The 14,712-nt window shown below is 38.1% G+C and overlaps 1 protein-coding gene across 1 annotated transcript in view; it reads left to right on the top strand.

Moving 5' to 3' along the window:
* Positions 1–14,712, top strand: part of PRKD2 (protein kinase D2) — a 3,293,129-nt gene that overhangs the window by 2,049,043 nt on the left and 1,229,374 nt on the right. The window contains exon 10 of the mRNA XM_044081637.1: positions 9,985–10,264. Within this exon, the coding sequence (XP_043937572.1) occupies positions 9,985–10,264 (280 nt within the window). The remainder of the gene's footprint in view (positions 1–9,984; positions 10,265–14,712) is intronic.

Here is a 14,712-nt window from a genome sequence, read left to right as displayed (position 1 = left end):
CCTTCAGTCTTCTCCCACCCCAGTTCCCCAGACACCCATTTTTATCCACATTGTAAACCCCCTTAAAGGACTACTGCTTTCTTCTCTCATACTCCACATTTTCTAGATCTTAAAGCCTCTAATATGAGTTTGCATAAAACTGTCACATGCATTTTATTCTTCTGTAGATATCTATTATTTTCCTTCAACCCTCGCATACAACCCATAGCAATTTCTTGACTGCCACTGCCTCCATATGTCGTGCAGTAACACACACCCTGGAAAGCATTATTGGGTTTAGATAATGGTCTATCTGTAAAATTGTGTTCTCCTTACTTATTTTTTTTTTGCTATATTTTTTTTATGTATTTTTGATGTAAAGTAGTTCCTCTGCCTAATGTTTCAAAGTTGCTGTAATATTTGTAAATGATGTTGGAGGAAGCATTTTACATCCAAAATATAACATTTTTTTAAAACTACATCAAGATGTTTATTTATTTTATTTTTATTTTACATTTGTTGACCAGGAAAGTCAGACTAGGCTCCACAGAGCCTGTTTTCAGTGGAGGCCTGGGAAGAATTGCTCCAGATGCATGTCTTTAGAATGTGGGAGGAAACCAGAGGAAACCCACACAAATGCAGGGAGAACATGCAAACTCCACATAAAAGGCACCCCAGCCGAGAATTGAACCAGAGAACCTCTTCATGTGAGGCAACAACGTTAACCGCTATACCACTGCACTACATATAGATATTTACTTTATTTTTTTGGTCCCTTACTCCTAAAAGTATGGTTTGTTGCTAATCGTTGGGTATTGAAGTCAGTAAATTGTGACATACATTTGACTTTCAGACTTTATTTCCTTCAGAAAATTCAGGCTAAAACAAATCCTGTTATTTAAGCTACTTTGTAATTTTATAAGAACAATGTTTAGAATTTGTTCTGTTTTTTGAGCCTTTGTCCCCCTGTTATTTTAGGCTTTTTCCAGATTTCTTGAGCTAAGAGGTTAAGAGGTATGCAAACTTCTTTACTGCTGCTGCCACTGGTCGATGATCTCACTTTCTCTCTCATACAAAAAACACTTGCACTTCAGAAAATGCATGCTAACTTTAATCCTATTATTCAAATAAGGTTGTGATTTTATATCTGAGCCTTTGTTCCCCCTTTATTTTAGGCTTTATCCAGATATCTTGAGCTAATAGGACAAGAGGTACACTACCCTCTTAACAGTTGCTGCTGCCAGTGCTCAATTGCTTTCACTCTTCACTTTCTCTCTGTCACACAAACCTCACTTTCTTCCACGCAAGCACACACACACACACACACACACACACACACACTTTTTTCTGTTTCATTTAGATTTACACTTCCTAAATAGCAAAAGTGCTGCTTAGCGGATGTAAAATAACAGCTCAATTGATCTTACTCTCACTCACACACACAGACATAAACACACACACACTTTTTTAATTATTTTCTTTATATATATATATATATATATATATATATATAAATTACACCCACTAAATGGCAAAAATGCTGCTTAGTATATATATATATATATATATATATATATATATAAATTACACCCACTAAATGGCAAAAATGCTGCTTAGTGAGCACAGAATAATGGCGACCATTAGATTACTTTCAGTCCAAGCTCCATGGCAGCTTAATATACTGCCATGAAGCAATGGACTTGTTTTTCAGCGGGCATTACCTGTAGATTAACACCCTGCTGGAGAACATCCATTCTCCAATCAGGGTGCTGATCTACAGGTCACCCATTCTCTAAATTACATTACTAGCTATACACATACTACCTACCCATATCGCTTTCACATCACACCCATGCCAGCACACAACTACATAAATCAAACCTGTCGGGGTCCCAGTACCTCATCCCTAATTTTGATAGAAAATCCTAATTATATCAAAAAGTACACACCAAAAACACTATTCAGATTCAGTCCCATTATCTCATTCAGACCCAAAACTATTCAGAATGTCATTACACTTAATTGGTCTGATTTACTTGCCATAAAAGACCCCAGTGAAGCAGCTAACAGCCTTACCAATATCCTACTGCACTTGCAAAATAAATTATTTCCCTTATGAGGCTACTTCAACCTCATAAACATGACTGGGTATCTAAAGAACTCAAACGCCTCCTCAAATTACATGAGAAGGCATAACACAATTGGAAATGCAACCCTCCATAGATTCCCAAACCTAATATACCTCACTGTGCAACCTAGCCTAGCAATTCATCGGCATACACAGAAACAGCCAGCACCAAAACAATCTAAAAGATTCAGGAGAAAAATCAAACCGTTGACTGTTTGAAAAAACTACCACAACTCAACTCCTCTTAACCCTTCTAACACCTCCACAAACTCACTGTCATGTTTTGATTTCCTCAAAGACTTCAGCCACCTGCCGGACAACATCAGTGACACAAAACTACCAGCCCCCACCAGCCTTTACATTACACTATTCCATTTCAAAAAGATTTGAACCAAAGAGATAGAAGTACAGATGGAGGACCAAAACTCAAGTAGACACTCCCCAAAGCTCAGCTAACCTTATCCCCTTGTATGAACATCATCCCCTACCCTCTCACTCACATAGTTAACATCTGCTTAACTAATAAAATTATGCCTTAGATACGGAAAACAGCTATAGTCACATCTATTCCAAAACTACCCTAGACAGCTCCTGTTTTGCAATACTGTCCTATCTTAATACATCTCACTTTAGGTGAAACACTAGAAAAAATTATCTACAACCAAATTATTTCTTGCTTACATCAGTACCATCTTCTATCCAGGAAGCAACATGGATTCTGGACTGGATACAGCACCATAACAGTGCTATACTTCCTTATATATGACAGTCTATCCAATATGGACAAAGACAACCTGATAGCCGCTGTCTTTATTGACCTCGCAAAAAGCCTTTGATCTAATTAATCATAACTTACTATTTGACAAATTAACTGAAATAGGCATTAGTGACAATGCAAAGCCTTGGTTTGTAGATTCCCTCACCAATAAATCCCTCAGGGTGAAAGTAGGCACCACCATCTCTGAAACAGCTCCTGTTATGAAAGGAGTCCCCCAGGTTTCCATTCAGGTTTCCACTTTAACCCCTCTGCTGTTTCTATAGTTATCAACAAATTTCGAATTTGATTACCCTCATATACCTCTTATTTATTTATGCAGATGACATGATCATTTATATGCCAAACATAGCCCACTCTATTTTACAAACTCATCTTCAAGATGACCTCCAAACCCTCAACCAATGGATAATAGGCCAGAAACTTGTACTCAGTCCCTCAAAAACAAAAGCAATGCTATTTGGAACCAACCAAAAAAAAATAGACAAAGCACAGAGCTTCCTTAATATTAAAGATGTTAGCAATACTACCACCGTAGAAACTACCACATCTTTCAAATATTTTGGCATTTGGCTAGACCAATCTCTGAACTTTCAACTACACATTTAAAAAACACTACTTTTCTGGGCAAACACCTCTCCTGTCGAAAGCCAGCCTAAGCTACCATAGGCAAAGGAATACTGTTATCTCAACTTGAATATGGACTATCGTAAATAGATGCAGTCTCAAAAAAAAATGCCACCACCTTTTTAACCATCTCCAGAGTAGTCTGCAAGTTAAGTACAAACTCCCCCATTACTGAACACCATTGCCTAACACACGCCAAAGCTAAATGGGTTCCATTATATCTGAAAGTCAACCTCCTACTAAGATCACTAAATCACAAAGCCCTTTCTCCTGATACATCTTCATCTCTCATTCATAAACTTCTCACCAACCCCTACTCACCCACCCAGTCACCAATGAAGTATGATCTCAGGGGGTATTTCTTAGTCTCAACCCACCCTACTAACACCAGAAACTAAACATCATTGTGATGACCATGCATTCTCCATCCTGGCAGCTAAACTATTGGACTCCCCTCCACTCTCAGGGACATTCAGACATACTCAGACTTCAGACAGCAGTTGAAGCTCCTCTGTCCTCTGCATGCCTGTCTCCTTTCTGCTCCTCGTCCCTCTGCATGTCTCTCTCCTTTCTGCTCCTCGCCCCTCTGCATGCCTCTTTCCTTTCTGCTCCTTGTCCCACTGCATGCCTCTCTTACCATTTCTCTATCTTCTCCCCATGGTATTCTTTCATACAACTATTCTCACCTCTTCTAATGTACCTCTCTATATAATTATATGCTGCTATTCCTATAACATAAGCGAGTACGTCTCATCCCGAAAACTCTGCTAAGCATAATTCCATTTTTCAGTGTATGTTTTGACTTTGTAAACTGTTTCTTGAACTAAACGTTATAGCATATTCTTGCATCTGTAAATATATATATATATATATATATATATATATATATATATATATATGCATATGCAAATGTTTTACCATATGCTTATTTATTTATTTGACATTTGTTGACCGGGTTGGTCCTTCTGAGCTTGTGCCCTTTTTCAATGCAGCCCAAGGAGAAAATATCCAAAGTGAAAAATGTATGCATAAATTATACAGAATTAGATTTAGAGCACAAGTAATTCAAGCCAAAACATTTGTGGTACAGAAGTAAAATATAGACTGGTTTAAAAAACAAATTAAACAAGTAAAAAAATAAACTTCTATGGATAAATTGTACAGGCAAGCTGTATAAGGTAAAGAACAACAGATTTAAATAAAGATACAATAATGTGTATTGAATTTAAGCTGGTCATAGGCACATTAGTTTTTAATCGCCACGTTGTCGATGTGTTTATGTTATGGACTGGGACAGTTCAGGAATTGCATTATTTTCTTCAGTACCTGCATGAGACTACTACTTTTTTGAGGGTTTCCATGAATTATTCACGTTCTGTGATTGACTTCTTAGATGTGAGAGTCTGTAGAGAAAGTGATTCTTCTATTATTACAGGTCTGTACTGAAAGGAATGCTGTGGAGAAGTTTGAGAGATTACGGGTATTATGTTCCTTTGTTAGTTGTGTAATATTTTTGTGGGTATAAACTGGTAGGTGGTCACTTAGTGTATCTGGGAGGATACCTGAGGAGGTAAGATTAGATGGGCTGGTAATCAGTATATATTTTTGGGAGTTTTTTTTTTTTTGACATATCTTGGTGTATTAGTAAATTGAGTGAGTGAATCCAAAGAGGTTCATGCCGTTGATTGCTAAGTGTGCAGATAAAGACTACCAGTCAATGTTTACATCACCTAGCATGATAATTTTGTTCAATTATATCTGCTATCCAGGATAGCATATTTTCACATACTAGAATGTTGTGTCCTTGTAGGATATTTAGTACAGCAATGCATATTTTCTTGGATCTGTTAAGTTTTAGGAATGAGATTAGGAATTCTGCTTTTCCAAATTTTGGGATTGTACCTGTATAGGGAGTTACTGTGAGCATATCTGGGAAGATGTTAGATAGGCCACGTGCTTTTTTATGTGTTCTTTTGAGCCTAATGTTGCAACCATGGGGTAGTATTCAGCATCTCTTATTTCAAATTTTAGCCAGGTCTATGTTGTGGCTAGGATATCTGGGTTGTACTAAGTCATGTAGGCGTGAAAATCTGTGATTTTGTTGCATATGCTTCTGAGGTGTAGAGTGATTATTTTCAAACCTTTGGGGTGTAGTCTTTGGTTTGGGATGTGGTTGGGACCTGGTTTGGGGTGGATGTCACCACACTAATGGATATGCTGGAGAAAGATGGTTTGTTTATTATGGCATTTTAAGTAGAGATGGATAGAAGCATTACCTTGACATTGGGACTGACATTTTTTAGTATTTGGGGGTTACAGCAGTGGAATGGAGTTACGGGAAATAAGCTTGAAGAGATTTTTGAGTAACTAGTGGGAAGATGGTTGACAGGTGAGAATGAAGTAATGGTTGTGGTGTGCTTGTTTATTATTACTACTGGGGATGTTAGGAATGAGAGGAGGAGGAGGATGAATAAGGTGATACATGAGAGGAACAGCATGATTAGTGTTGTATAAATCTTGTAGTATGAGGAGGTGAGGTATTGAGCAGTGATAATAGTGTGGAGAATAGGTAGGTTTTAATGGGGAGGGAGCAGAGTGAGATCTGAGAAGGAATATAGAACAGAAGTGGGTGGGGATGGGGTAATGAGAGCAGTTTGTGATTGGATAGTGCAGTCAGGTACATGATAGTAGGAAGAGTAGAGGAGGTGCAGTTCACAGAGATATAAGTTTAGAAGTACTGGGGGTAGGGGAGTGGAATGAAGCCCAAGTATAGCATGGGCTGAATGGAGCAGGTTAGCCCACAGTTGAGTAAGTACCAGGAAAACAATCTGTAAAACTGCAGTGAGACAGGAGGTAAGACAAGTCCTGATAACTTTAAAAGCAGTAACACAAGCTGCTAGGTTATTGTTAAGATAGACCTAAGTTAACAGCAGCAGTCAGTATTGCAGTGAGTTTGGCATGAAATGAATATAAGAAAAGTAAACGGGGGCTAAAACTTGTGCCCCTGTTATTATGTTGTATTTTACCTCTGTTTATGGCCAATTTAAGTTGCTTATTTAGGGGGTCTTGGTGCTGCGGTAGTGTTGTCGCCTCACAGTAAGACGCTGTCCGGTTCGATTGTCAGCTAGAGCGTCTTCTGCGTGGAGACATGCGTGAATGGGCGTACCTTCGTTGAAGGTTGTGCGTCAGGCCTGGCAAGCCGGTACGTAAAAATCAACTGCCAATCATTAGCGGACCGGAGTTCCGCTGTGGCGACCCCTAACCGGGAAAAGCCGAAAAACACAAACAAACATTTAGGGGGGTCTATAGGTAGTAGAATACAAGTACCTGTTGCAGTACAATAAGAATAGCTTGGTGATGTTGGAGTTTAGGGAGGGGGTTCCATTAGATGTGTGCACACTGACCTCAGAATTATTTAGCTTTAAATGCACTGTGCAGATTAAAACTCCTGATGTATCTTATTTTTAACACCGTTTAGATTATATCACTTTTTTCAAAGCAATTTTACTTATAAAGAACAGCAGTTTTGAGTGACGTATCTCATAAGAGTTCTGGTCTGTCTGGAGAGTCTTTAATTTGAACCGATGCTGGATAAACAGTTTGAGGGTCCCTCAGCGAAAAAAGCTTCCCTGTAGGCTGAGGTGTGGAGACTAATTAGCATTGAAATTATATATTAAGCCTAGGCAGCTACAATAGAAAAAATGGAAAGTGGATACAAATACAAGGTCTTTGAACTCTAACCACTTGAGGTGAGTCACAGAATTTAATTTTATTGTTACGGGCATTATTTGCTTTTTCCAATGAAATTTAACACTACTAGAGTAAAATATGCTAAAGTGTTAATTTAGTTTCATCTTGAGCAGTATAAAGCCTGCGGGTGTGGGTGAGGTTAGGGTGTCCCTCCAGCAGAGTCAACACTACAGTACAGAACATGCTGATGCAGAAGTGAGCAAAAACATGTAATTTGATTCTTGGAAACTGAATGTATTTCTCATTTTGTGCTTTTGCAACTGGAGTGAAATTTAACTGTAGAAGTTTCCTTAGTAGTGAGATTGTTTTAACTTTTGTAGCAGAAATTGTCAGAGATACTGTGTGCTCAGTACAGTAGGAGAGAGCCAGATTAAAATAATTAGAATAGATAAAGTGCTATTTGTCTGTGCTCTGCTGCATTAAGTAGCGTTTAGCCAACATAACTAGTGCACTATATTTCACATATGTATATACTTATATGTATGCACGCATGCACGCACGCACGCACATGCTTCTGAGTCCCAGAAGGAATCCACTCAAAAGGTATACAAAAGCAAATGGAACAGTTTCTGTACATGGGCATCCAGTCTCAAGGTATTGACTATTTCTCTGCCTCCATTTCAGACATTCTACACTTTCACTGAAAGCTTTGACCAAGGATCTAGTTATTCCATATAAAAATACAATTAGCTTCTATTTCAAATTTCTATAAGGGCAGCAATGCCCATTCCATTGATTTCTACAAATTATTTAAAGACTTTCCAAAAGGAATATTTCTTCTTCGCCCTCCTATCCCATTCCACCTTGGGACCTCAATTTTGTATTAGAAATATTGACTATCACCTTTGAGCCAGCTTAATCTGTAGAGATGAAATTTGTTTCTTGGAAAACTCATTTACTGGTGGTAGTAATGTCTGCCAAAAGGGTTTCAAAACTATAAAACTTACCTTAATGTCTTGTATATTTCATTTTTAAACAAAGACAGAGTTTCTCTTAGGACTGATCATTCTTTTGTCCAGAAGCTTGCCACAGAATACAACTGGAATCAAATTTTGTACTCTGTTCATTGCTGGATCACATTTACTTCACCTATAACAGCTGTATTATGCATTGTATACTTTTGATCTTGATTCTTTTTAAACCTTATGAATGTATATTTTTTCTGTGTTGTATTGTCTTATATTTTGTCACTGTACTGTATAATTTAGTTACACCTTTAATCTTACTTTACCATTGTTACTATGTATTGCAACGCAGGATGAGCCTGCAAATGGTCAGATTAGATCAGTAGTCTACCTTGGTTAAAAATAAATAAATACATAAATAAGCATTCTAACTGGGGAGAGTATATTCTTCATATCGTAGATGTTCATAGACAGCTCAGATTCTACATTCACAGTACCAAAGGTTTCACAAAGGATAAGGAATGGTTCATGTCCTTAACTTGCAACACACTTGGACAAAAAGTTTCTAAAGTGACTGTCCAACTGTATTTCATTTGCATATTCTTCATAAAATAAACTCCACTAAGCAAATTAAAAGTGCATTTCACTAGACTACTCACAGAATCCACTGCCGTTTTCAGTACTCAAAATCTGGGTGGGAGGCTGGTATAATGGTTAAGGTGTTTACCTTACAGACACAAGGTGCAGGGTTTGATTCTTACATGGGGTAATTGGCTAGGCTTAATAAAATGGCCCACAAGGGCATTTAGCCTAGTACTAATCTATGATCCAATGATTTGTGATCTACTGCCTTTTTCAGAAATTCCTTTGTGGATGAAATCTGTGCTGCTGCAAGTTGGTCTGCATTGCATACCTTTGGGAAACGTTATCAGCTGACTACATTGTCCAGATCTAGGAACTCCTTTGGGCAACAATCCTGAATTATCATTCAGGATATCTCCTGTCATGATGCAACCCAGGTTTCAGATAGATTGGTATTCTGACCCATCAGTCTGATTGGGTGGATAGGATGATAAGGGTATGGAAGTTACATACTTACCATATTGCTGATCATTTTCATCCCCGTCCATCTAATACATCCCTCCCTTCATCTCACTTCCAAATTGCCATTATACTGAGAACCTCACAAACCATCTGACAGCTCTTCTACCAGTCTGTGTACTCTTATATCAGTCATGGCCTTCCATGGTTGGCAGAATTGATCTGAGGAGAGTTCAGGCCCAAGGATATTATTTGAAGGGAAAGATCTTTAAGGAGCTTGATGCTTGGAGCTGTAGCAAGCCAGATTAGACCTGATATGTGGCTTAGTACCCATCTCTTATATTAGATGTACTAGGATGAAAAGTATCCAGCCTTATGGTAAGTACATAACTTATATTTTTGTCAGTTTCTAGTCATAGTAGTCCTTTAAAAAGTAATAGGTAAAAAGTCAGCAAACTTAGTTTAGCAAAAACATAAAAAAGGTTCATTTAAAAATATCAAACATTGACAAGATAAACAGATTCTGAACTTATTGCTGATAATTATCGTGGAAGCAGGGGAATGTTCTGAAAAGGTGTGTTACAGTGAGTAAGCTGGTTAGTGTAGCATGATTTTGTTTTGTTAACACGGCTTATTTGCTGTAAAGACTCAAACTGTATTGTCTGCATGCATAGGAGATCTAAGTACTTAATTAGTGTGTTACAAAGTGATAAATTAAGTGATTTATTTATTAGGTGCTTGTTTTTTATTTATTTTTTGTCTGTTTGTTAATTTTGCAGGAAATCCCTCTGTCAGAGATCCTGTCTGTAGAGCATGCTCAGAACTTCACACTTATGCCTCCAGGGACCAACCCTCATTGCTTTGAGATTATTACTGCTAATGTTACTTATTTCATTGGAGAAGATCTGAGCCATTCTGCATCTGAAGTAGTCAACTATAGTTCTGAGCAGAATGGAGTCGGTGTAGAGGTTGCCAAGTCATGGGAAAAGATTATTCGCCAGGCGCTGATGCCCATCATCTCCCAAAGTGTTGCCGGCACTGAGGGACATGCTCCACAGAGTAAGTCCTTAAAGAAATTGTAGTATTAGCCTTAATTTAGCAGCTATTTTTGCTGCTGCTGTCACAGTAGATCGGGAGCACAAGTATACACAGGGACAGTTACTTCATGTTTCCTAGATAAACTGTTTCATGAGTGCTATTTGTGCTAAATCTTTAATTGAATTAGTTTTATACTGTTACAGTTTAACTAAGGTTTTCACTAAAACACAACAGTTTTTCCTTAGCATATTTTGACTAATAAGCTTGTTACTAAGTTCTATGTGGGTAGTGCTGCTTTTCTTTTTTTTTTTAAACAAGAAATATCTTAAAATATCATGCATGACACAGGCAATCATACATTTATATAAATGGAAAAAAAACACATTGACATAATTTTAGTTGGAAACATTGAACATCATTTATAATCTATCCAGTCATTGTCAGTCATACATTACATAGCTTATTCAAATCCTGCCTTCTTTTAAACCTCATTCCTTCTTTGCATGTATTGTTCCTACATTTCCCATTTTCCTATGTAATTTTCTCCTACCTTTTTCTAAAGATCCCAATTCCCGTTGTTTTTATCTCTGTTACTGTATTCATTAATTCTAGTACAGTTGGTTTAGACTTTGATTTCTATTTTCTAGTAATTGCTTTTTTGGCAGCCACCATAATTAGATTTGGCAAGGCCTTACTGTATGTCTAGGCTATTCCAATTCTGTATCATAGCTTAAAAAATCATTTCCGTAGTTACACCAAATTCCTCACCCAGTATCTCTGACAGAGTAGTCTGCAGGAAATCTTTAAAGTGTGCCAACTCATTACAGTCCCAGAAAACATGTTCCCAGTTGCCTCTTTTTTCCTTATCACACCTCCAACATTTGCTGTCTACCTGAGGAAATTTTTTTTGAAATCTACTTGAGGTATAAAAATACCCATGTCAACACTTCAAGCAAAATCCTAAATCTTCCAGACTTTTGTTGCTTATTTAGGAAACAGAGATATAACCCCATTGTTTCTTTGTGATTTGCTTATCCAGTCTCTCTTCCCAATCCTTTCTAACCTCCTCTGATTGATTCTTATAGTTATCATGCAATATTTTGTATTTTCTACTAATTATTCCTTTTTAACAGCAGCTTCTGTTCTAGATTCTACTAAAAATTCTACCAGTGCTGGTGTTTTCACTTAGGATCCCCCTATTTTTTTCTCTTTGCCTATACTCTGGTATTAATCCTTGATAGAGAAGGCAGTCTTGAGCCTGCAGTCCAAATACATTCTTGGCCTCTTCCCATTCTGTTACCTTTCCCTCTCTGTTGATTTGCTCTCAATACCTTGGTTCTTTTACCAGTTTTCTCCAATAAATTCTAGCCTCCTTTTGCCTATTGGCTTTATTCCTAATTGCAGTCCTCCCTATCAACAGAATCTTCTTTCTCCATTCCTGTGTTGGTTTAGTTCTTAGAATACTTTCTGCTACTTTATGAATGTAATAATATGCATGGTTAATGTTATTCTCCTTGAGTATTTGCATCCAACATCCCAGTCTCTCCAAAGGGCTTCCTACCTGTTTCGTCATCATCCGTTTCCACTTTGAATTATAGATTTCTGCTTGTGCTATGTATAGGAGTCTTAACTGTGTGGCTCTTAAATTGGTTAATCCCCAGCTGCCTTGTTCTATTGGATGAATCAGCTTATCCCACTTGACTTTTGCTGTATTCCCCTCCCAGATAAATTCCTTCAGCTCTTTATTAATTACTTATCCATAACTTCTCCTCTGGTTGATAAAAATATGCCTGACCTATGTATAAAACTAAATGGACTAAAAGCATTTTAACTGCTTGTATCTTTCCATCCATATTTCAGAGCTTCCAATTTCTCAGTTTTTGTATTATCCTTGTTTAGTCTCTTCCCACATATCTTTAGCTGCCACACCAGAGTCCTTTTTAATCCATATTCCTAAGACTTCATTTTATCATGTCCCCATACATATGGATATTGTTGAACCAATTTATGTGTGGGTGCATAGTTTACAGCTATTGCTTTAGCTTCATTAATTCTGTATCCTAAAAGATTTGAAACCGTCTCAAAATGTTCCACAACACTAAAATGTAGTTGTAGTACTGTTCTTGTTGTAAATATCATCCACTTGCTTTCACTATGAACCTGAAACCAATTCTCCAAAAGTTTTGTTTATCATAGGTTAAACATCGCATACCATTTTAATGCAATTATTAAACTGCTTCATGTTTAACTCTTGTTTCTCTAAGATGGAGGGGTTTTTTTTCTACTAATACCTGTTTGCAGTAAGGCACCATTGTACTTTCAGTTTGTTTGATTCCACTGTGAACTGCTTGAATTTCATTGCTGAGATTTACATGACTATATTTTTTTCTTTAACTAATTTCACTCCTGACCCACTGCATAACTTTCGTCTGTCTACAGTGGTCACCCCATTTGCTGCAGTAACTCTATTGGACATTTGCTGGTGTGTCTCTTCACCATGTAGGTGACTTCTCTAGAGACCGGCCTTTCAGCAGACATTGTGGAGCTGTTATAGAAAGAACTATATATACAGCCATGAATCAGGTGCCAGAATCATCACTGCGAGTTAACTGATGATGGGTCCCTACCAGGAGATGACGTAACATGAAATGAAATCAGCATGTTAGTCTCAACCCCTGACAGACCTTGCTGAGGTGTGAGCTTCTTTGTTTCCATTAGGGCTAGCTCAGCAACAGTTCTTCTTAAATTGTCCCCAAATGTAGAAGAGGTGGTCATTGGCTGAATCATCATATCCCCGGAGTCAACCAAATCCATGGCCCTAGCCAATTCTGAACTTGGGTCACCGGTGGCACAAACAGCATTACATCTGCATCATTGACCATGTGTAACTACTTATTTTGATATCATACAAACACTGTTGTGTAGGTAATTTTCACCGTCCAGCTGTGTTCATGGGATTCATTATACTGTTAAAATTAAATGACTACAAAATTCTATATGTGCATATATTTATATATGTATATCTATATCTTTTTCTTCTTTTCCCGGTTAGGGGTTGCCACAGCAGATCACCTGTCCACTCATTTTTGGCAGTGGAGTTTTACGGTGTCGAGTTGCCTTCCACAGAAAGCACACACATGCATGCACTCATGTCTAGGGCCAATTTAGAGTGTCCAATCCACCTACAGCATGTCTTTGAGATGTGGGAGGAAACCAGAGCACCCGGAGGAAACCCACGCGACCACAGGGAGAACATGCAGACTCTGCACAGAAGGCCCCCCAGCCAAGGATCGAACTGTAGAGCCTCGTGCTGTGAGGCGGCAATGCTAACTGCTGCACCACCGCAGCTGCCCATATGTATATCTGTATATATCTGTGTGTATTTTTTGTTTCTTTCGGCTTTTCGCGGTTAGGGGTCGCCACAGCGGAACTCCGGTCCGCTAATGATTGGCAGTAGATTTTGACGTGCTGGCTTTCCGGGCCTAACGCACAAACTTCAACGAAGGAACACCCATTCACGCTTGTCGCCACACAGAAGACGCTCTGACTGAGAATTGAACGGGCAATGTCTAACTGTGAGGCGACAATGCTACCGCAGCACCACCACTGCAGTCAATATATATATATATATATATATATTGGCCTACTTTGAAACATCTAACACCCATAACAACTAATTTCATAACAAATTCCACTTAAATTTGCACTGGCTTTGTCCTTGTTCTAATCCAGACTAACACCCCCACCCTTACCCCCCCCACCTAGACTCTTAACCCAACTATACTACCGCCACTACTAACCACAGTCAGAATTAGCTAGTTGTCTTTACATACTTTAAAATCTTGTCTGACAACTTTGTTACTAATATTATAAACAAGAAACTATCTTAACTTGCAACATTTACTGTATATACTGTTGATAATCAATATCTTGTTATTGTATTAAAGCCAACAACCTGTAATGTTGTTTACTGTTGCTGCAACTTTGTATCTCTATTCATCATGTACATGATGTGGAGCTTTTCTCCCCAGGCATCCCCTGAAAAAGGACCTACGTCCAGTCAGAATTTCCTGGTAAACAAATGTAAATAAATAAATAAATTGAGACCAGAACATCTGAAACCCAAAACCCATAACATCTAACACTATAAATCACAAGAAAATAACATCCCCTCCACATATAACGACACCAAACTAGCAAACACACTTTTTACTATGTTTTTGCAGGGGGCAGGCCCCTTCCCCACACACACACACACACACCCTCACCCCATAAATTAAATATACCAACTCCAAGATCGCACTACAGTAGAAAAAAGTTAATTTCCTAACCCCCACTGTATCAAGCCCCCCCTGCAGAAACATAGTTTGGAGATCTTAACATTAACTGTAACTCCTGTATATCTGAGCAGCCTTCTACTCATATCAACTTATATGGTTTTACCCAAACTATAACATCCCCAACCCGCA

Source organism: Protopterus annectens, chromosome 1.part0, assembly GCF_019279795.1.
Source record: "Protopterus annectens isolate FY-2018-M chromosome 1.part0, PAN1.0, whole genome shotgun sequence".
NCBI classification, from domain to species: Eukaryota; Metazoa; Chordata; order Ceratodontiformes; family Protopteridae; genus Protopterus; species Protopterus annectens.
The sequence above is the reverse complement of the archived record's forward strand: the minus strand, read 5'-3'. Positions and strand labels throughout refer to the sequence as shown.